At 42.5% G+C, this 23,062-nt stretch overlaps 1 protein-coding gene across 1 annotated transcript in view; it reads left to right on the forward strand.

Annotated features, from left to right (window-relative positions):
- The first annotated feature begins 32 nt into the window (after positions 1-32).
- Positions 33-23,062, forward strand: part of ZNF454 (zinc finger protein 454) — a 29,434-nt gene continuing 6,404 nt past the window's right edge. The window contains exons 1-4 of the mRNA XM_058739176.1: positions 33-3,944; positions 4,974-5,071; positions 8,023-8,149; positions 8,569-8,658. Coding sequence (XP_058595159.1) covers positions 5,039-5,071; positions 8,023-8,149; positions 8,569-8,658 — 250 coding nt within the window. The 5' untranslated portion in view covers positions 33-3,944; positions 4,974-5,038. The remainder of the gene's footprint in view (positions 3,945-4,973; positions 5,072-8,022; positions 8,150-8,568; positions 8,659-23,062) is intronic.

Raw genomic sequence — 23,062 nt, forward strand, 5'->3', positions numbered from 1 at the left:
GGAAAGGAAAGGATGCTAAACACTAATAGACATGAAAATTTGACATAGTAATGAAATCTTTACAACTCAAAACATATTCAGAACAGTCATAGGTTTTATAGATCTACAGTGATGACAGCAGTTAGGACAATTTCATTTATTTCATACACAATAAGTGCTAGATATGTGATAGACATGATCAGAAAATCAGACTGGGGAAGGTATGGTCTTTGCTTTTCAAGGGCTAAACTAAGAAATTGGCAGTGGAGGAGAGGAAAGGAAGAATTCAAGCAATAAGGAGGCAGAATCTGGATAATGTGGTAATTGATGGAATGTAGGAACTTGAATTTATTTGGGTGGATGTAGTGCCATAATTAAGAACACATAAAGTTGACTGATTCTGTGGGTCAGTGATAAGTTCAGTCTAGGGGATTTTAAACAATCTGTAGGTATCCAAGTGAAGATCCTGACAGACTAAAATAACTAGCAGGGTGGTGATGAAGGATACTCTGAGCATACTGTCATCAAACGGGGTAAGTGGAGGAAGTAGAACCAGTAGGAGCTAAGAGGAAACAACAGCCAAAAGAAAAATGAAAAACAGAAGGAAAAATTAGAAGATGGTGGCACAGAAGTAAAAGAATTTTGTGTAGGGTAAGAATAGTTAATATTTTCAAATGCTTTGGGGGGTTAAAGTAAGATAAAAATAGAAAACGACCTTTGGCTTTGGTTATTGATAACCTGTTAAATATTAGTAGGCTGGAGAGTGAAAAGGACTTAGTATCTTGACTGAGAAAGACATTTAGAAAGATAACTAGAGGGAGATTGGGTTGAGAGAGTATATCTATCAGAAGAGCTTTTTGGCTACAAATACTAGAAAGCCCAGTTAACAATCCTTACAGGCAAACAGGGATTTTTTTTCCTCACATAACAAATCTGGAAGTAGGCTGGCATTGTTTCAAAGACAAAATTAATTCAATGCCTTGAGTTTCATGGCTTTTCCATCAGGGTTATATGATGGCTGTTCTGCTTCAAGTAAAACATCTGCATTTAAGGCAGGAAGAAAGGGTATGGGAAGCACCAGCAACATCTGTGCCTTTTGTCAGGTTTTCCCAGAAGCCCCTCAGCAGACTTCGGCTTACATTTCATTGACCACAGCTGTGTTATATGGAGGCCAGTCGCAAAGGAGGCTGAGAAAATACTCTTCCAGCCTCCAAAGTGGAGGTAGGCAAAGAAAAGGAGGTTGGAGAAAAGTGTTGATTTAGCCAATGAATAGTCTGCCAAGAGTGGGTTTACATGATCACTGAAAAGAAGAGGTATGGGAGAGTCAAAGGTGCAGAAAGGAGGGGATGGGCAGCTCAAAGTGGGAAAACAAGATTGGGGCAGAGGTAGAAGCTATAGAAATGTTTTTCAACCTTTTTCAGAAGGAAGGAAACTTTTCACTGGGAGAGGTGGGAATCAAGAAATGATGGGTGCAGAAGATGTTTGTGGGTGACAATGGAGGAGGTTCGCTATGGATGCTGAATCCTTGGGCAGTTCAGTCTTTTTGGGCTATGTGACCTCTACAGTCTAACTCTTAGAACAAAGACAAAGGGGGACTGAAACACTAACCTGTATCCTCTGAAACTCAGATCTTTAATATTTGTCCCTTACACTTCGTTTCCTCCTTTTCCCTTCACTTATTTCTTTTTCTAAAGGAGGCAGAGAAGAGATGAGTAGAAAATAGATGAAGATGATAAAGACAGCAGCAAAACAAAGGGTCAGAAGGAGGCACGGGACAAGGGGGAGAGGAAGAATGAAGTGTATTGAAGCCTAAGATGGATGCACTAGTTCAAAACGTGGTAAAATATTAACTTTTAGAGGAAGCAGCTGGAGAAATGGGTCAGCCAAATGGAGGTCTCGCTACTTTTTCAGGAGTTTTGGAAGTCTCAGGCCCTCAGTCATGCTGGGCAGCCAGTAAGGAGGACAGCCTTTGGACCTCTCCTCTATCATCAGGGGCAGGACTCCCGGTTCCACTTACTGGGCATGAGAGCTTGGGCAAGACACTTAACATCTCCATGCTTCACTTATTTGCTAGCAGTGCAAACTCCATAGCTTTGGATTACATTAGATACTGATGTAAAGTGCCCAACATATTGAGAACATAGTTCTCAATAAATCTATGATTATCATCCTCATATACCTGAAAACAAAATAACATTCAGACTCCTTAGCATGGCATCGAGAAAATTATCTTAGAATCACTAGACTCAAAACAAATGCCTTGTAGAAAGGTTATATAACTGTGGGAGGCTGTCCCTCCCTGGGTCAGTTGTAACAGCCTCCTAACTAGTTTCCCTGTATTTGCGTTCTAGCCTCACCACAGTCTCTTCTCCCTACAGCTGACCAGAGATTCTTTCAAAATGTGCTCAGCCACATCACTCTTGCACAGACTCCTTCAATGGCTTCCCATCACACATAGAACAAATCCAAAGATCTTGGATGGACTTCAAGGTCTCTAGTACCCTTCAAACTACCTCTCCAACTCTCCCTTGTTCACTCTACGCCCTCTCCAGTCCCGTTAGCCTTGCAAAGCCTCAGGCCCACCAAGCACACTTCTGTCTCTGGACATCGCTGTCCCCTCCCCCTTGGACGGCTCTTCCCCAGATAGTCACATGGTTTCCTCTCTCGCGGTATTCACATCTCTGCTCAAATGTTACTTCCTCAAAGAGAATTTCCCAAGACACTACTTAAAATAATCCCAGTCCCCACCCCACTGTCACAGGTTCACTGCGTCGTCGCTACCTGGTAAGTATTTTTCTGTTTTTTTTGACTACTTCCTCTCGACTCCAACCTGCGTTAAGTGCAGGTTTTCGCTGCTCTTTCCCCAGCCCCTAGAGCAGTGCCTGACGCACAAGTGCTCCAGAAGTGTCAAGAGGATGGAACCTTCCATAAAGCCCCAAACAAGATCCTGTGGTGTCACACAAGTCACTGACACTGCTTCCTAAGAGGTGGCCGACAGTTTCCCAAATGACAAACCCCAGGTCACATTTTTGGCGCCGTTTAATTCACCACCGACAACGTTAAAACCTCCTCTTTCCATCCCAAGCTCAGTGGAAAAGCGTATTCAAAGGCAACGAAATATCTGCAATGGGATTTTCTATCCATCACCTCATCCCTGCCCGCCCCCACAGACATAACCCCCACCCCGGCGTCCGACACCGTCTCTTCGGCCTCTGGCTCCTTCCTTCCCCGACGAGTCGCTGACACCCAGGTCGGCTCTACCTCCTCGGCGTTTCTCCCGCGCTACCGCCCGGGTCCCAACCACCGTCCAAGGCAGCTGGCCCCGCATCCCGCCTGCCGCCCCTACCGCGCCCCGGCCCGGTCCCCGGGGCGCAGTCCCGCCGCTTCCTCAAGTCGTCTCCGCGCGGTCCTCCTCCAGGAGGACGACTTTGCGGCTCCTCACCTCCTACTCCATCCTTGGGGACCGTCCCCGACCCGCTCCCCGCGACCGACCTACTTTAGCCCGTCGTCAACTTCTCGCTGTCTTTACGTTCCAGAGCGTTCAGAGATGAAGCGGACGCTGACTAGAACAGAACCAAAGTCGCACGGACAGGGTAGCGCACAGGGAATAGCTGCGCTAAGGAACCGTGACGCCCTCCGCCGTGGCCCCTGGGAAATGTAGTTTCAGCACTGAAAGCTGCCAGTCGTGGTGTTGAAGGGCGAGGCCGTGTCTGCGCAAGCGCGCAATATCAGTTTCTGCGCTGGCCGCCGCTTCGCCCTCTGGGAAGTGGAGTCTGGGAAGCCAGAAGGCAGCAAGCAGCCCTCTGACTTGCGGGTGTTCGGCTCCGCAGCTCCCCGGGCAACGCGCAAGCGCAGTTCCGACCCGGGCTGCCAACTCCAGCTCATTGTGTTCCGCCTGCGATGTGGCGGTTGCGGTTTCTCGCCACGGGCAGTGGCTCTTCAAAGGGCAATCCGGTGGTGACCAGGCACGGTGGCCAAAGCCGCGTCGGAGAGCGGGCGCGGCTGGGGGCGGGTGGGGAGAGGGAGATGGCGGTGTTCGGGGCCGGGGGGAAAGGGCGGAGGGAAGGCCGAGTAGGTACGGGTCGTAGTCCCTTCTGGAGGACGCCGATCTGATGCCCTAAACTTACCGGGACGTAAGGCTGAGGTTTGATCCTAACAGGAAAAGGGAGGATGGCCAGGTGTGGGCTCTTGGTTTTAGCGTCCGAGTCTGCAAGTACATGTACAGGAGGATGCAGTTAGGGCCTCTGCGTGGGTCTCGGAGCCGACTCCAGGAAGCCCATTCTACCTGCAGGGGTGGATGTCCCCAGGGTGTTTCGGAGCCCTGTCTGCGAACTCTCCGAGACCGGGGCAGCCGCAGCAGCGGCTCCTTGGGAGGCGGAGGGTGGGTTGTATGAAAGAGATTCCTAGCCGCCTACCCACCCCCCATCCCCCCACCCAGCCACACAAATACACTGCTTCTCGCCCACCTTTGGCTCTTTGTCACCCAGACTGGGTCCCTGAAGGGGAGAGGCCTGAGGTCAGAGAGAAGGACTTGGCCTGAGAGGCCTTGACAATGAAGATCCAGCCTTCTTTCCTTGCCTTTTGCGGCAATCCTTCACTCCCCTCCCAGGATTAGGCAACCTTCCGGACAGGAGAGAAACTTCTGTTGAGACCTCTCAGGGCGAGGGCCAGAGGGTGGGTAGAAAGATTGAAATCTGGAGGGTGACGGGTGCTTTCTGCAGGGAACAGCCAATGTATTTAAGATATGGGAGGGAAAATGTGGAGGATTTGATCCAGATGCTGACGGAAGGCGTCGGGGCGGGTAATGGCTGCATGGGAAGGGATTCCCTTTGCAGCAGAGGCCAGCAGAAGTATCCTCAGAAGGAGAGAATTGGGAGCTAATAGAGACTAAGAATCTACTGCTTCAGGGTAACGGAATTCCTAGGATGTGAATGCTCCCAGCCTCACTCAGGACTGCGGTGTGATCTCTTTTAACCCAGTTTTCCTCATAACAGGTGTGTAGAAATTTCTCGCTTAAGTCCCACTCTGCCAGTCCCTAAAAGGGCTTATCAGAGAAGGAATGGCTGTCAGGCGCCTGCCAACCATGGTCCAGGTGAGTGGGGAGTTGCTCTGGGGTTCCCCCCCTGAATTGCCTTAAAAGTTTTTTTTTTAATTTTTTTTTTTTAAATTTTTTTTTCAACGTTTTTTATTTATTTTTTGGGACAGAGAGAGACAGAGCATGAATGGGGGAGGGGCAGAGAGAGAGGGAGACACAGAATCGGAAACAGGCTCCAGGCTCCGAGCCATCAGCCCAGAGCCCGACGCGGGGCTCGAACTCACGGACCGCGAGATCGTGACCTGGCTGAAGTCGGACGCTTAACCGACTGCGCCACCCAGGCGCCCTTTAATTTTTTTTTAAATGTTTATTTATTTTTGAGACAGAGAGAGACAGAGCATGAGCAGGGAAGGGGCAGAGAGAGAGGGAGACACAGAATGTGAAGCAGGCTCCAGGCTCTGAGCTGTCAGCACAGAGCCCGCCGTGGGGCTCGAACTCACGAACTCTGAGATCATGACCTAAGCTGAAGTCAGACGCTCAACCGACTGAGCCACCCAGGCACCCCTTAAAAGTTTTTAATGTAGAGGTTTGAAGAGTATGGGCTTGTTTTTTGTTGTTGGTTTGTTTGTTTTTTTTACCCTGACCAGGACCTTTTCTCTTAATCCAGTCTCAGATGAAGGCCTGACCCTGTTGCCCTTTTTTCCCTGGCCCCCATGTTGGGCTCATCCAAATGGGTGAGGGAGCTAAGTCACTTGTTCAAGTTCACATTAATGACACACCCTGTCATCTGTACTCTTTCCACTAGCAAGGAAGAGTAGGGGTCCAAATGGATTTTTTTTTTTTATGTTTATTTATTTTTTGAGAGAGAGCAAGCCAGGGAGGGGCAGAGAGAGAGGGAGAGAAATCCCAAATAGGCTCCACACTGTCAGTGCAGAGCCAGATGTGGGGCTCGAACCCACAAACTGTGAAATCATCACGTGAGCCAAAACCAAGAGTCAGACACTTAACCCACTGAGCCACCCAGGCTCCCCGGTGTCCAAAGTGGTTTTAAAGGTAGTACCTAACACAGGAGTTGAGTGAAGAGAGAAATTAGAACACTTTCTCGGGGAAGGGACTTACTCTTTTCTTTTTTAATGACATACATTTTTTATGAAGTCATTCAAAAGATACATTTTCAATTTCAGTAAGTTATGAAAACACTTAGAGCAGGGCCAGCCTTCTTAGAACAAGGATATGGACTCTACCACTTTGAAGGAGATAACCTTCATTTGAATTTATAAAATCTGTTGACTATGGTAAAATCATTCTAATTCCCTCACGTGTTTAAGGCTGTCCAGAGCTGGAATCCTTGGCAGAAAACACTGGAAGAGGTGAGCAGCTGGTTGAAGGTGCTGTGTTCAGTCCCGTCATGGCTCACTGGCTGTTCACCCTGCTCCTTCCGGTTTGACCTGTCCCTTAGCACCCATCTCTGGTACCACTTTTTTCTTGAAGCCTATCTCTGTGGTGCCAATCCACTGTGATAATTCCCTTCCCTGACCCTTTCCTCAAATGCATTGTTGGTGTCACACAATTTATTTCGTATTTATAGGCTGCCTTACTTTGGTTGTCATTCAGTAGACCTGTATTAGGAATGTAAAATGTGCTGGGTATTATGTTATTATGACAGTGATGAAAAAGTACACAGTGGTCCCTGACAAGTTGGTTCATGGGTTCAATCCAACAGGTGTGCAAAGCTCTGGGTACAGGTAATGAAAACCGAAGTCAGACTACCTTAAGCAAAAGCAGGCCTGTACTGGAAGGATACTGGGATTTCTCCCAAGTATTTCTCCACATGCAAGGAAACGACTGGACTTATTAGGCTATGGAGGTAGGGTCTACAATAATCAAAAAGTCCTTTCTCTGGGACCCTTGGCTTTCTTCTCAGGGCTTCTGTGTAACTCTTTCTCAGTGCACACCAGCTCTCTTGGCTTCTCAGCCAACAGTTTCTAAGGAAGGCACCCTTTGTGATCAGAGGGGACAGGGTCACCTTGTCCAGAATGCATGTTTCTATGGGAACCGTGTATGTGCCTGGGGGTGAGCAGCTGAAGACAAGCAGGTGTTGGCTAAGCAACGTATAATAGGGGCTGGGTACATGGGCTGTGTTCTAGAAGACATGCCAGGAAGACAAGAGAGATGTGGAAATTGTCCATAGCTGCTCGGAGCGAACAGTCCAGTGGGGGAAGCCGAAAGTAAATGAAAACTCACAATAAAGCAGGACAGTGCTTTGCTGTGCCTGCACCAGTGATAAAGGGGTTGAAGAAGGCCATGCCCAGGAAGTAATGTGGAGGCTGAGCCTGAATAGGATTTGGTCGTGGGGTAGGGGTGGAGGCAGGGCTGGGCAAATTGAGGGAGATGGGAGAAAATGTTCATGTCAAAAAGGACAGCAAGAGGGTGCCTGGGTGGTTCAGTCAGCTGAGTGTCCTGACTTCAGCTCAGGTCATGATCTCACGATTTGTGAGCTTGAGCCCCACATTGGGCTCTGCACCTATGGCTTGGAGCCTGGAGCCTGCTTCGGTTCTCTCTCTCTCTCTCTCTCTCTCTCTCTCTCTTCTCCCCCTCTCTTTCCCTCTCCCCCCCTCCCTCCTCCCCTGCCCTGCTTGTGCTCTTTCTCTCTCTCTCTGCCCCTCCCCCTGCTTGTGCGTGTACTCTCACTCTCACAAAAATAAACTTTAGAACTTTATTTTAAAAAAAAAAGGGAACAGCAGGTCTGAAGTCTCAGTGCTGAGGAAGCATAGAAGTATATCTTCTTCACAGTACACGTTTCTGCAAAGCAGGAAACAAAGTCTGGTAAAAGCCCAGCCCCTAGGAGCCCCTGAGGAAATGCTCATGTTGTCACAGAGCCCCAGCCTGCTCTATGCTAACGGTCCTGCAGACCTCAGCCAGCTCCTGGGGCCTGCCAGGCTCAGCATTTCTCAGAGAGCCATGGGAGGGGTAGCCGCAGGTCACCAGGGATGGGTTTGCTGTTACAGGAATCAGTGACCTTCAAGGACGTGGTCGTGCTCTTCACCCAGGACGAGTGGGCACAGCTGAGCCCCACTCAGAGGGCCCTGTACAGGGATGTGATGCTGGAGAACTACAGCAACCTGGTCTCGCTGGGTAAGCAGGGGCCTCCGAAGGCTTATCTTCACATTTAGGGATCTCTTGCGGACCCTTATAAACTCTTAAACTGGTTCCATCCAGAACACTGGACTGGGAGTGGGCTGATTGAGGATGTTGTCTTCAGGGCACTGCATGCCTACCCCTGGTGTCCCAGGTACATGACTGTTTTGTTGGAGTCTAAGTGCAGATGCTTCAAAGGTGACTAGGTTGAATCCTCTCTCCCTTTCAACAGGGAGAAGGATGTGGGACCAGATTGTGTTGGGCCCCAGCCATCTTTTCTTCCTCCTGGGAATTCATCTGTCCCCTGGCCTTCCTATTGGGTCACCTTTTCCAGGAAGTCCCCAGGACCAGATCTCCTTGCAATGATATTATCGCTGGTATGAACAGATGTGGTCTCTTTTTCCCCTCAAAAACAGGACTCTTAGGACCCCAACCAGATGTGTTGTCCCAGCTGGGAAAAGGAGAAGAGTGGATGCTGGAGGACACCTCGGCAGGCTTCTGTCTTGGTAAGAACCATGCACGTGGGGGGCTTCAGGAGGAACTCAGCAAATATTCCAGGCCTATGGACTGAGAAGCAACATCTTTTCCCTTCTTGTTCACCTCAGCATCTTGTTGCCCTGTGGGCACATGGACCCTCCCATCTGTGAGTTTTCTTCTCTCCCTATTTGGCATAGTACAATAGCCTCCAGTTTGGAAAAAGTGTCCATTGTAATCTGGGAAGCTCCCCGCATGCCACACTCACGTGTCCTTTTGTCTCGTTTAGCATCGAATGGTGAAGTCTGCTCACCGACGTTTCTCCAGTGACGGTTACACGCAGCAGGGCATCTTCTGGTCATATGGGCCAGTTAACCACCTGCCTTCTGAGGCAGCTCTTCTAGCTAACCATTGCACACTTCTTCCACCGCCTTCATATCTGTGCACCCATGTGCACATATATTCAGCCAGTGTTTAATTATTCTCTGCCTTTTGCCAGCACCACACTGGGTCGTAAGCACCATGAGAGTGAAGCCAGGCTTATATCACTCTCTTGGCACTTAATAGGTGGCATAGACTTGTAGCCTTTGGATACAGAGAACATGACAATTAAGTGGTTTCTGCTTGTCTTAAGGAGCCCTTTAGGTCTGGTAGCTTAAGAGCAGGAACAGGGGTGCCTCTCCTTGCTCCTGAATATTCTAGAGAGCATATTGCCTTATCCAAGACGTTACGACATTTCACTTTTAGCTAGCATTTTATAGGCTGGAAAATGTTCTTATTTTATTTTTATTATTTTTATTTTTATTTTTATTTTGTTTTTTGGGGGGTGCCTGGGTGGCTCAGGCGGTTAAGCGTCCGACTTCGGCTCAGGTCATGATCTCGCGGTTCGTGAGTTCAGGCCCTGCGTCGGGCTCTGTGCTGACAGCTCAGATTCTGGAGCCTGCTTGGGATTCTGTGTCTCCCTCTCTCTCTGTCCTTCCCCCACTCGCGGTCTGTCTTTCTCTCAAATAAACTTAAGTAATAAAAATAAATTTTTTTAAGTTTATTTTCAGAGAGACAGAGACAGTGCAAGTTGGGGAGGGGCAGAGAGAGAGAGGGAGACAGAATCCCAAGCAGGCTCCATACTGCCAGCGCAGAGCCTGACACAGGGCTCGATCCCACCAACCATAAGATCATGACCTGAGCTGAAGTTGAGATGCTTAACTGAGCCACCCAGGTGCCCTTGGAAAATATTTTTTTTAAGACTTTGTCACTGATTTTTCACCCAGCAAAAAATGCAGGGATTTATAGCCTACACTAAATAACTACACCTGAAATGTCTAGGACCCAGTCTATTATAGAATTTAAATGTCTTAGCTCTAAAACTCAGTTGTCTAAAAAAAAAACCATCTTCTAAGTTACTCCAGTAGCATTCTGAATTTGTATGTTATGTTATAACCAAGCTAAGGGATTTTTAATATTTCATTCTGTATTGTATAAGCAGTGTTCTAGCAAAATAAAAGGGGGTGGGGATTTAAAAGAAATTCATCCACTGTCCCACCACTCTGACCTAACAACATCATCCATTCTTTATTCATCGTTACAACTAGTTCTTTATTGTACTTGCTAGGGGTGAGAGGGGATTAGGAATATGAAGGAGTTTCATGCCTAGAAGTCAGGTGTGGGTAATGATATGAAAAACCAGGTGGTCATGGTTCAGGCCCTCCCAGGTGCCTTTCCCAACCCTCTGGGTCTAGCACCTTGTGTTTCTGAATTGCCTGGACATCCCAAACCTGGAGCCGATTCATGGGGGATGACCAGTGGCTAGCCAGTCAGACATGGAAAGAAGTGTTATTTTATGTTTCCCAATAAAGTTTTATAGCTGTTCCTCTCATTATCTATTGAAGACATATTTTTACTTTTGAATAGAACCATCTTCTCTTTTGTTCTTTAACCAGAAATTGCTGCTACCAAGAGGTGGTAGTCCTTTCCAAGTATTTATTGCCCTCCTTTGACTCTCTGATTATTATTCTTAAAGTGTTCATTAGATCATTTTTAATTTGGGTTTTTCTTATTTCTGTTTCTCTTGATAATGACTATGACTTCAGAAACCATATGAAACAGTGGTATTAGGTTCATCTCTCATTTTGTAGGAATTGGATCTAGAACTTGTCCATTTCTGCACCAATTACCATTGGTTTAGAACAGACACTTTTCAGTTGTAATGCTTCTGATAGATTTTATCCCCTCTGGGCCATGAGCTAGTGGAGGGAGAAGAGAGCTGGCATTTGAGCAGCTGGGACCATCACTGTGCTGGGTGTTTTCTGAGGGAATTTATATGAACTGCCCCATTCAGTCCTCACAACCTGTGAGGGAAGTATGATTAACTGCACTTACAGAAAACCAAGCCTCAGTGTGGTTAGTTCATTTGGACAGATTTAATGTTGCCATCTCCTGGCAAGCCATCTGGCTCTCAAACTTTTTTCCCCTTCTCCAAAATAGCTTCAGTTACCCAGAAATTGTTTACTCAGTAAGTCTAAATAAAACTACCTGATCCCTTAATTTGGGTAATGTGTTAATAACTTCCTACAGTTTGTATTTGTTAATCTGTTTAGATTTCTTTCTGTTACATCAGTTGTACATTTTTACCAGTTAGTTTTAAACTGTCTTTTTTTTAGCCATGAAGCGTATTTGTTTACAATTGGCCATAGGATTCATCTATAATTTTAACACTTTATACGATGTCCTCTTGCATGTTTCCAATTTTATCTGCTTCTTTTTTCCCTATTAAATTTGTTGGAATTTTTTTTTCAGGGAACCAGCCCTTACTTATTACTCTTACAGGTTGTTATTTTATTTCTACACTTGTTATTATTTCCTTGTTTTACTTAAAATAAACATATTTTGGAGCACCTGGGTGGCTCAGTCAGTTAAGCATCTGACTCTTGGTTTCAGCTCAGGTCATGATCTTGCAGTTCGTGAGATGGAGCCCCAAGTAGGGCTCTGTGCTGACAGCATGGAGCCTGCTTGGGATTCTCACTCTCCTTCTCTCTCTCTCTGTCCCTCCCTGCCTCATTCTCTGTTTCTCTTTCTCAAAATAAATAAATATACTAAAAAAATAAAATAAAATAAGCATATTTTGCTTACTGTACATTATATACACAAAAGAGAATATGTGGTATTTTTTAAAGTTTGAAGAAAAAAGAAATGACACCCATATCCCACTGTCCAACTTAAGAAATAAAACGTAAGGGCACATGGGAAGTCCAATATGCCCTGTGTCATTGCCCCTTCTCCCTTCAATGTCAGAGAGAGCCACTAGCTTGAATTTTCCACCAGCAGCTCCTGCGCTGTTCTTCATGGTTTTACCACATTTATCTGGAGCCCTGAGCAATGTTATTTAGCTTTGTGTGCTTTAAAGTCTGATATATGGGGACACCTGGGTGGCTCAGTTGGTTGAGTGTCCGACTTTGGCCCAGGTCATGATCTCGCAGTTCGTGGGTTCGAGCTCCTTGTTGGGCTCTGTGCTGACAGCGTGGAGCCCACTTCAGATCCTCTGTCTCTCTCTGCCCTTCCCCTACTTGTAGCTCTCTCTCAAAATTTTTTTTAATTCAAAAAAAATTTTTTAAGTTTGATATGTGTATTGTACAGTTTCCACAAGTTGGTCTTTTTAAACCCTTATTGAGATGTGTACTTCTGCACTTTGATATTCCTTCAATGATGACACCTTAAATTTATCCATTCTGTTGCTGGTAGACCTGTGGGTTGTTTCTAGACTTTGCTGTTTGGAATAATGCAGATTGAATGTTCTTATACATGTTTCCTTATATACACGAGCCTTCACTGGGAGTCTTTTTAAGGTGTATGCACAGGTGTAGAAGTAGTGGGCTTAAGGGTACATGCTTCTTCAGCTCTTCGAGACTGTTCCAAATTCCTCGTTAAGTTAGTTGTTCCAGATTATACTCACAGTTCAGGCAAATTCTTGTGACTTTACTTTCTTGCCAAAATTTGGAACTGATAGACTTTTAAAAATTCTCCTAGCCCCATTCCTGCAAACTGGTATCTCCCTGTGGTTTATTTCCATTTCCTTGTTTACTCGTGAAATTGGATGTCTTTTCGTGTGTTGATAATTTGTGCTCTGAGACTTACATATTCATATTCTTTGCCCATTTTTCTATTATAGTTCATCTTTTTCTTAGTCATTTGTAAAAAGTCCTATTTATTCAGGAATCAAATAAGTGTGTCACTTTATAGCTTATCTTTTTCTTTGTTAACAGAAGTTCTTAATTAACAAAGTAAAATATATCAGTCTTTTGCCTTAATGGTCTTTATCTTCATGCTTTTTGTGTTGTGTTTAAATGATCTTTCTACCCTTAGATCCATTAGGGAAGGACTTGGTTTAATGGAAGCATGAATTTCTAATAATATTCAACTTTCATCTTTTTTTTTCTTTCTGTTGAAGTCTTGTGAGAGGTTTGCTTTTTAACAGACTTTTTTTTTATGTTTATTTTTGAGAGAGAGAGAGAAAGAGAACAAACAGGGAAGGGACAGAGAGAGGGGGAGAGATAACCCCAAGCAGGTTCCACACTGTCAGCACAGAGCCCAGTGTGGGGCTTGAATCCCACAAACCGTGAGATCATAACCTGAGCCGAAACAAAGAGTAGGACAGCTAACTGACTGGGCCACTCAGGTGACCCTTTAATAGACTTTTTAATGAATACATGTTTGACTCTGCTGGTCCTTTCTATTTTATATTGATCTATTCATTGATTTTTTTTTTTTTTTTTTTTTTTTGCCCAGTATTTCTGTCTTTTGACTTCATTGGAGTTTATTCTGTTCTTTATTTTTAGTAGTAAGTTTTATCACAGTAATGCACACATTTAATGAAACTACAGTTTTTATTACAAAAAACAGTGACCCCTTTTCCCTATTCTCCCCACTGGAGAGGTAGCCACTTTTCTCTTCTTTTAGCCGATTATTTGGTGTAATTGCTTCCAAATAATGACATTTCTGTTATCCCTAACCTAAGAGTTCCCTCTGACCTCTTTGCGGTTAACTCCCCGCCCCCTGCTCCTGCCCCATCCCTAGGCCCTGGCAACCAGTCATCTGCCTCTGCCATGCTGAGTTTATCTTCCCAGGATTTTATGCAAATGGGACTCTACAGCATGTTCTCCTCTGTGTCTGACCGTCACTTAGCAAAGAAGCTTTGAGATTCCTCCTTGCTGTTTCAGATGTCAGTAGTTCTTTGCCATCACTGAGTTAGCACTCTGTCGTCTGGAGATAGCACTGATCATTCATCACTGGTGAACATTTGGGTGTTTTCAGGCTTTGGCTAAGGCTGCTGTGAACATTCTGGTACAGAGGTTTATGTAGATGTCTTTTTTTTTTTTTAAGTTTGTTTATTTATTTTGAGAGAGAGAGAATAGGGGAGGGGCAGAGAGAGAGGGAGACCGAGAGAATCCCAAGCAGGCTCTACACTGTCAGCAAGGATCTGGATGCAGGGCCCAAACCAAAAACTGTGAGATCATGACCTGAGCTGAAGTTGGACGCTTAACTGACTGAGCCACCCAGATGCCACTGTGTGGATGTCTTTTAGTTCATATGCTCTTGGTGGACATATGTTTTCACTAAGGGACGTGCCTAGAAGCAGGAAACCCGGGTTTATAGAGTTTAAAAGCATACTTTGCCGGGGCGCCTGGGTGGCTCAGTCAGTTAAGCATCCAGTTCCAGCTCAGGTCATGGTCTCATGGTTCATGAGTTTGAGCCCTGTGTTGGGCTCTGTGCTGCCAGCTCATAGCCTGGAGCCTGCTTTCGGATTCTGTGTCTCCCTTTCAGTTAAGCATCCAATTCCAGCTCAGGTCATGGTCTCATGGTTCATGAGTTTGAGCCCTGTGTTGGGCTCTGTGCTGCCAGCTCATAGCCTGGAGCCTGCTTTCGGATTCTGTGTCTCCCTTTCAGTTAAGCATCCAATTCCAGCTCAGGTCATGGTCTCATGGTTCATGAGTTTGAGCCCTGTGTTGGGCTCTGTGCTGCCAGCTCATAGCCTGGAGCCTGCTTTCGGATTCTGTGTCTCCCTTTCTCTCTGCCCCAACGCCCCCGCCCCCCACCCGCTGCCCCCTGCTAGTGCTCTGTCTCTGTCTCTCTGTCAAGAATAAATAAAACATTAAAAAAAAATTTTTTTTAACTATACTTTGTCCTTTTTTAACATAGGACAATGCAGCCAGGTTAATTTAGCCCACCCTGAAGTGACCTGGGCCTTGATGAGAGCAGATTCTGTGTGCTCATATCTTCAGTGGGTCCAGTCTCTCCTCACTCAGTTCGTCTTCAGTGTGGTAAAACTTGGGTGCGTTTGACTCCTCTCTTGATTAGATGAGTGTTCTCCTATAACACTAAACATTAAGAAGACAAATACTCTCTTATATATAGATGATGTGTTATTATTATCACAGTTGAGGAGAGGCTTTAATAGATATCACAATTCAAAGAAAGCCGGCAATTGGTTATTTTTGGTGACCCACAGTATCTTTTTTGAAAACCATCTGCCAGATCTTTTTAAGCAAACATTTTTTGAATACCCAGAAAAATACACAAATTTTAAGTGTAAAATTCAGCACATTTTTGCAGTGTAAATATTGTATAACCAGCACTTCTAAAAGAAATAGAATGTTACCAGCATGTTAGAAATCTCCCATCCCCTCTATTTCTTTCTTTCTAAAGATAACTACTACCCTGACCATAGCTTTGTTTGGCCTATTTTTAAAGTTTATATAAGTGGAATCATACAGTATGTGCTCTTCTGTATCTGGCTTCTTTCCTTCAGCAGTATGTTTGCCATTCATCCATGTATAGCAGTGGTTGGTTCATTCTCATTGATGTACAGTATTTCACTGTGTAAACTTACCATTTCTATTTTCTACTGTTGCTAAACATTTGATTTCTAGCCTGGAGCTATTATGAATAGTACTGCTTTGAACATTTCTATAGGTCTTTTAGAGAATATATGTATATATTTCTCTTGGGTATATAGGTAGGAGTACTATGTTCATGAGTATGAAGGCTTTAGTAGACACTGCCAAGGAGTTTTCCAAAGTGGCTATCCTAATCTGTTCCTCAACCAGCAGTATTTGAGGGTCCCCAGTATTGCCATTTAAACATTTCTTCTGCCACTCTAGAGGATATATGGAGTACCCGGTTGTATCTCAACTTATGACTGATGAAATTGATCATCTTTGCTATTTTTTTAATGTTTATTTATTTTTGAGAAAGAGAGAGAGACAGGTCATGAGCAGGGGAGAGGCATAGAGAGAGAGGGAGACACCAGAATCTAAAGCAGGCTCTAGGCTTTGAACTGTCAGCACAGAGCCTGACACAGGGATCACACAAACTCACAAACTGTGAGATCATTACCTGAGCCAAAGTCAGATGTTCAACCAACTGAGCCACCCAGATGATCGGGGATCTTCTTTATTTTTAATCTCTTTAATATTCTCTTTTGTAAAGAATAAGTCTTTCCCTTTTTATATAGCTGTCTGATCTTTTAATGATCGATAGGGTTGCATATTTGGGATTTGAGTCGTCAAATGTCATGTATGCAAATATATATACTTCCCACCTTGAATAATAGTGTCATTTGATAAACAAGTTCTAAATTTTTAAGATAGTGCAGTTAATCAGGATATGGGTTTTTGTGGTTTTGTTTTTCTTTTTGTCCCTTGTGGTTAATGCTTTTTGTGTTCTATATAAGACCTTTAAGGCCATGAACATCCTTGTTTTCCTGTAGCAGCTGTATTCTTTCGTCTTTCATACTTAGTTCTGAACCCAACGTGGAAGATTTATTGTTCGTTTCTCATATGGTATCCAGTTGACCCAGGATGGTTTACTGAAAAGACTATCTTTCTCCCGCTGTATTGCAGTATTTCCTTTGTCACACATATGGCGACTACATTGTGCATGAGTCTGATTCTGGGTTCTGTAGTCTCTTGCATTTGTCTATTTGTACATAGGTCTGTTTCTAGACTATTCTGTTGCATTCTTTTTTGTCATATCTTGTGCCAATACAATAATGTCTTAATTACTCTAACATTATGATGAGTCTCACACTTGATGATGTAAGTCCTCCAGCTTTGTTCTTTTGTTTGCTTTCAGAATTTTTGAATTGACTTTTCAATTTCCACAAAATTCCTGCTGGGATTTTAATAAGAATTGGCCTGACTCTGTAGACTAAATGGGAAGAATTGGTAGTATGCCATTCTGTGACTATGTTGTATCCCTGTATTTGTTCAGATTTTCTTTATAATTTCTCTGAAATTTTTTGTTGATTTATGTGTATAGTTCTTGCACATCTTTCACTATATTTATAAGTATTTTTTTGTTTTTGATACAATTACAAATATCTTTTGAAAGTTTTCCAATTAATTGTTGCTGGTATATAGATGGACTATTGGTTTTATATATTGATCTTACGCCCGGCAACTTTACTAAGTTCCCTTATTAATTCTAATAGATTGTAGATTATTTTGTGTTTTTATATGAACATAGTCATATTATCTGAGAATAATGACATTTTAATTTTTTCTTTTCCGATTTTCTTTTCTCTTTCTTTACCTTGCACTGATTAAGACTTTTAATAGAATGTTAAATAGAAATTGTGATAATAGGCATTTTTTTTTTCATTTCAGTCTCAGGAATGTTTTCAATATTTTATAATTGTGATGTTTGGTGTAGAATTTTTATAGATACTCTTTATCAGATTAAGAAGGTTATGGGGGCGCCTGGGTGGCTTGGTCGGTTAAGCGTCCGACTTCAGCTCCGGTCATGATCTCACGGTCCGTGAGTTCGAGCCCCGCGTTGGCCTCTGTGCTGACAGCTGAGAGCCTGGAGCCTGTTTCAGATTCTGTGTCTCCCTCTCTCCCTGCCCCTCCCCTGTTCATGCTCTGTCTCTCTCTGTCTCAAAAATAAACGTTAAAAAAAATTAAAAAAAAAAAAAAAGAAAGTTATGTTCTACTTTACTGAGATTTTACCATGACTAGGTATTGAATTGGGTCAATTTCAGCCTCTATTGAAATAATGATGTGATTTTTTTCTCCTTTATTTTGTTAATATGGTGAATAACATTGCGTGATTGAAATGTGAAAACAACGTTGAAATTTCAACTTACTCGTGATCCATTATCCTTTTTTATATCACGGTTTTGTATTCCTTTTGCTGATACTAGGTTTAGGAATTTTGCATCTATGTTGATGAGAAAGAATGGTCTGCGATTTTATATTTTTTAAAAGTTGTTCCCATCTTGGGGTACCTAGATGGCTCAGTGGGTCAAACATCCGGCTCTAGATCTTGCCTCAGGTAATGATCTCACGGTTCATGAGATCAAGCTCCGCCCTGCACAGGACTCTGTTCTGACAGCACCAGAGCCTGCTTGGGAATCTCTCTCTCCTTCTTTCTCTCTCTGCCTCTCCCTGCTGCTTGTGTGCATGTGCTTGCTCTTTCTCTCTCTCTCTCTCTCTCTCTCTCTTTCAAAATTAAGTAAATAAATAAGTAAAGTTTTAAATTGTTCTCACCAGGTTGTGCTAACTTAATAAAACCAATGAGATATGTTCATTCTTTTCGTTTCTCTGAAAGAACTTGTGTAAGATTGGTGTTATTTCTTTCTTAAATGTTTAGACAAATTCACTAGTGAAGCTATCTCTGGCAGTTTCTTTGTGAGAAAGTTTTAAATTGAAGATTCCATTTGTTTGATATAGGACCATTCAAATTTTCTGGTTTTTGGTTTGGTTTTGTTTGGGGTTTTTTTTTTTTGTTTGTTGTTGGTTTTTTCTTTTTTTGTTTTTTTGGGTTTTTTTGGTCAGTTCTGGTACATTTTACCTTTCCAGGAATTTGACCCTTTTATCTAAATGGCCAAACTCATTAGCATAAACTTTCCTCATTATGTCATTGTCATATAAGTCTCCATGGAATCTGTCCTGATGTCACCTTTATCATTATTGATATTACTAATATGTGCCTTCTCTCTGTTCTTGATTAGTCTTTTTTTTTTTTAAGTTTATTTATTAGAGAGAGAGAGAGAGAGATAGCATACACGCATATGAGCTGGGGAGGGACAGAGAGGGAGAGAGAATCCTAAGTAGGCCCTGCACTGTCAGCCTGATGTGGGGGCTCAATCTCAACAACCATGAGATCATGACCTAAGCTGAAATCAAGAATTGGACACTTAACCAGCTGAGCCACCCAGATGTCCCTGTTCTGATTAGTCTTGATGGAAGTCTTTAGAAATGCATTGCTTAATTTAGAAATATCTGTGGATTATTTAAGTATCTTTTTGGTGTTTTGGTATTCATTGCCAGCTTAATTCCATGGAGTTCAGAGAACATATTCTGAGTGACCTCAGTCCTGTGAAATGTGTCCATACTGCTTTACAGCCCAGTATATAGTCAGCTTGAGTAAATGTTCTGTATTCACTAATAATATATATTCTGTCATTGTTGGGTATACTGTTATCAGGTATACTAATTAAATCAGATTTGTTTTTTGGATTGTTGAGATCATCCCTATTCTTAAAGGTTTGATTTCTGAGTTTTTGAAAGTGGTGTGTGAACATTTCTTACTAGGATTGTTAAGATTTCTGTTTTTGCTTTTCATTTTCTCAATTTCTACTTTATACATTTTGAAGTTATGTGCAAATGTAGATTTATTTACATGTTCCTGGAGAACTGTCCCTTTTGTCAGTATAAAATATCTGAAAGTCTCTTTCTAATATTGCAAAGTTTGTCTGAGTATACATGTATTACCATTCTTGTGGTTAGTGCTTACATGATAAATCCTTTTCATTCTTTTCTATATTTTTCTGTCTATATTTTTGGTATTTCTCTTCTAATAGGCATTTAGCTGGATTTTTTTCAATCTAGTCTCACAATCTTAGTTTTTCAATAGAATATGTAAACCAGTTACTAATATGTATGAGATTGGATGTCTGTTATCTTACTGTTTTCTATTTTACTCACCTGCTTTAAATTATCTTTTCCATTTTGCTTTCTCTTGAATTAACTTTTTATTATTTGATTTTCCTCCTGTATTAGCTTGTTAATATATATTTTTTTAGCTACTAGACTTTATTGGTAAGTCTAATTAGTAAAACCAGCTTATTGTTATACAAAATAACTTTTTACTTTTAATAATTCCCAGACCATGCTAGTACCTTAAAATATTAACTCTGTTTTCTTTCACCTTTTGTGTTATTTTTGTTATGTATATCATTGCATATATATTTTCAACCTCTCAAGACATAATTATTGTGTGCGATAATACTTCTATGTATTCACGTACTTTTTCTTTCTCTCTTTTTTTTTTTTTTAAACGTTTATTTATTTTTGAGACAGAGAGAGACAGAGCACGAATACGGGAGGGCCAAAGAGAGGGAGACACAGAATCTGAAACAGGCTCCAGGCTCCGAGCTGTCAGCACAGAGCCCGATGCGGGGCTCGAACTCACAGACCGTGAGATCGTGACCTGAGCCAAAGTCGGCCACTCAACCGACTGAGCCACCCAGGCGCCCCTCTCTCTTTTTTTTTTAAATTTTTTAATGTTTATTTATCTTTGAGAGAGAGACAGAGTGCAAGTGGGGGAGTGGCAGAGAAGGAGACAGAGGCTTCAGGCTCAGAGCTGTCAGCACAGAGCCCAACACAGGGCTCAAACCCATGAACTGTGAGAGCACGATCTGAGCCGAAGTCCTATGCTTAACCAACTGAGCCACCTAGGTGCCCCCATGTATTTACTTTTTCTATTGCTTTTCATTCCTGCTTACATTTCCAGGTTTCCACCTGGGATTTTCTTATGCCTAGAACACTCTTGTTACTGTTGTTGTTTTCTTTAAATATGGGTCTGCTGGTGACACATCTCTGTTTTTATTTATATGGAAGTATCCATTTCATATTCACTGTGCTTTTTTTTTATTAAAAAAAAATTTTTTTAACGTTTATTATTGAGAGACAGACAGAGCACGAGCAGGGGAGGGACAGAGAGAAAGGGAGACTCAGAATCTGAAGCAGGCTCCAGGCTCTGAGCTGTCAGCACAGAGCCGGACACAGTGCTTGAACTCAAAAACCGTGAGACCACAACCTGAGCTGAAGTCAGACACTTAACTAACTGAGCCACCCAGGCACCCCTCATATTCACTTCTTAGGGATATTTTCTTTCTCTTGAATTCTGTTTGGCAGTTATGTTCTTTCAACACTTCTGATGTTATTTCATTGTCTCCTGGCTTCATTGTTTTTGTTGAAAAGACACCTGTCTTGTTTTTTTTCTCCTTTAGAAGTAATGTATTTTTTTCTCTCTCTCTTAAGCAACTATCAAGATAAACTTAGTGGTTTTCAGTAGTTTTACTGTGCTGTGCTTAGGTAGATTTTCTTTGTATTTATCCTGCTTGGAATCCCTAGTGCTTCTCACATTCATTTTTTAGCCCTTTTTTTTTTTTTTTTCAAACAGTATTTTTGCCCTTTTCCTTCCCCTATTCCAGAACTTGTTACACATATGTTCAGTCTCTTCATCATGCCTTCTATGCTTCTTTTTAATTTTTTTCTGCAAGTTTTATCATAGATATTTTCTGCTTATGTATTTTTCCAGGGCACTATTGCTCCCTTCTGCTATGTCCAATATATACTGTTAAATCTATCTGTTCAGTTCTTAATTTCAATTATTTATATTCTTCAGTTCTAGAACTTTCATTTGATTCATTGGTTCCAATCTGCTATTGAAATTCTTATTCTTCTCTGTTTTGTTGAACATATTAATCACACATGTCTTAAAATCCATGTCTGGTAACTTTGGTATCTGAGTTCTGTGGGTCTTTGTCTATTATCTGTTTTTTCTCTTGACTTAATTTCTTAGTATTCCTGGTACATTTGGATTGAATCCCTGATACTGTATCTGAAGGACTGAAGAGGCTCTGGGTAATGTTCTGTTCCTCCAGAGAAGATTTGCCTTTTTCTCTGGTGGATAGCTACTGTGCAAGGGAACCACCTTAATCCAAGCAGGAACACATTACCTGGAGATTGGGTTGCAGTGTTTCTAAAGCTCTGCTTATCTCTTGTTTGCCCTTGCAGCCCTCCAGGAGTGCCAACTGAGAATTTCACATGTATGACCACCAACCCCTTCCTTGGAAGATCCTGGTCTCAGTTTTTGGCTCCATAGTATATATTTTTTTTAATGTTTATTTATTTATTTTTGAGAGAGAGTGTGGCCAGGGGAGGGGCAGAGAGAGAGGGGAAGACAGAATCCAAAGCAGGCTCCACACTGCCAGTGCAGAGCGCAGTGTGGGGCTTGAACTCACCAACCGTGAGATCATGACCTGAGCCAAAGTCAGACACTTCACTGACTATTGGCTCCATAGTATCTTAAGACTAGAAAATTTTGAACTTCTCTATAAGGAAAAAAAAACCCAGTAATAATTGGGATTACCTCTCTATTTCCTTTCTCTTCCAAATATTAGACTATCAGGTTGGCCTTCAGTGACATCTGATGCCTTTAGACAGAGTTTTTGTTTTTCAGTTAAGATTTTCCAGTTGTTTTCTGCAGGAATGTCTCCCACAGGCCACTCTATCAGGTCCGAAAGTGAAAGTCACCCCTTAAAACCTTAAGATTTGGCAGTCCTGGTGTTTAACTGACCATTCTTTGTTTTGAGCAACGATGTATTATTCTGAGCTTACCAGGACTATAGCTTTAAAATGCACCTGTTTAACTTTCTTTTCCAGATAAGTAAAGGAATTTGTTTTGTTTTGTTTTGTTTCATTGATTATAGCTCTTTGTAGATTTTATGGAATGTTTAGAAAGAAAAAAGTGATGAGGGAGGCTTGTTCTTGATAGATTTCCCAAGAATTTACATCATTAATGTATAGTGTCTAGTTCTTATCATTTCATTTCTTAGCACAGTCTTAAATAGACTTAACAAAACAGGCAGATATTTACAAATACATAGGAAAATTGGTGTGCAGTCCAGAACACTGCTCGTTAATACAGGTATACCTCATTCTATTGTGCTGTGCAGATATGCATTTTTTACAAACTGAAGGTTTGTGGCAATCTTGCATCGAGCAAATCTATCAGTGCCATTTTCCAACAGCATATACTCACTTCATATCACTGTGTCATGTTTTGGTGATTCTTGCAATAAAATTTGAAAAATTCTGGAAAGGATTCACTATTCTAGATACCATTAAGAACATTCATGGTTTATGGGCAGAGGTCAAAATATCAACATTAGTAAAGGAGTTTGGAAGAAGTTGATTCCAACCCTGGTGGATGACTCTGAGAGATTCAAGACTTCAGCAGAGGAAGTAACCACAGATGTGGTAGAAATAGCCAGAGAATTGGCATTAGAAGTGGAACCTGAAGATGTGAGTGAATTGCTACAATCTCATGATAAAACTTGTATGGATGAGGAGCTGTTTCTTATGGATGAGCACA

Source organism: Neofelis nebulosa, chromosome 1, assembly GCF_028018385.1.
Source record: "Neofelis nebulosa isolate mNeoNeb1 chromosome 1, mNeoNeb1.pri, whole genome shotgun sequence".
Classification (NCBI taxonomy): domain Eukaryota; kingdom Metazoa; phylum Chordata; class Mammalia; order Carnivora; family Felidae; genus Neofelis; species Neofelis nebulosa.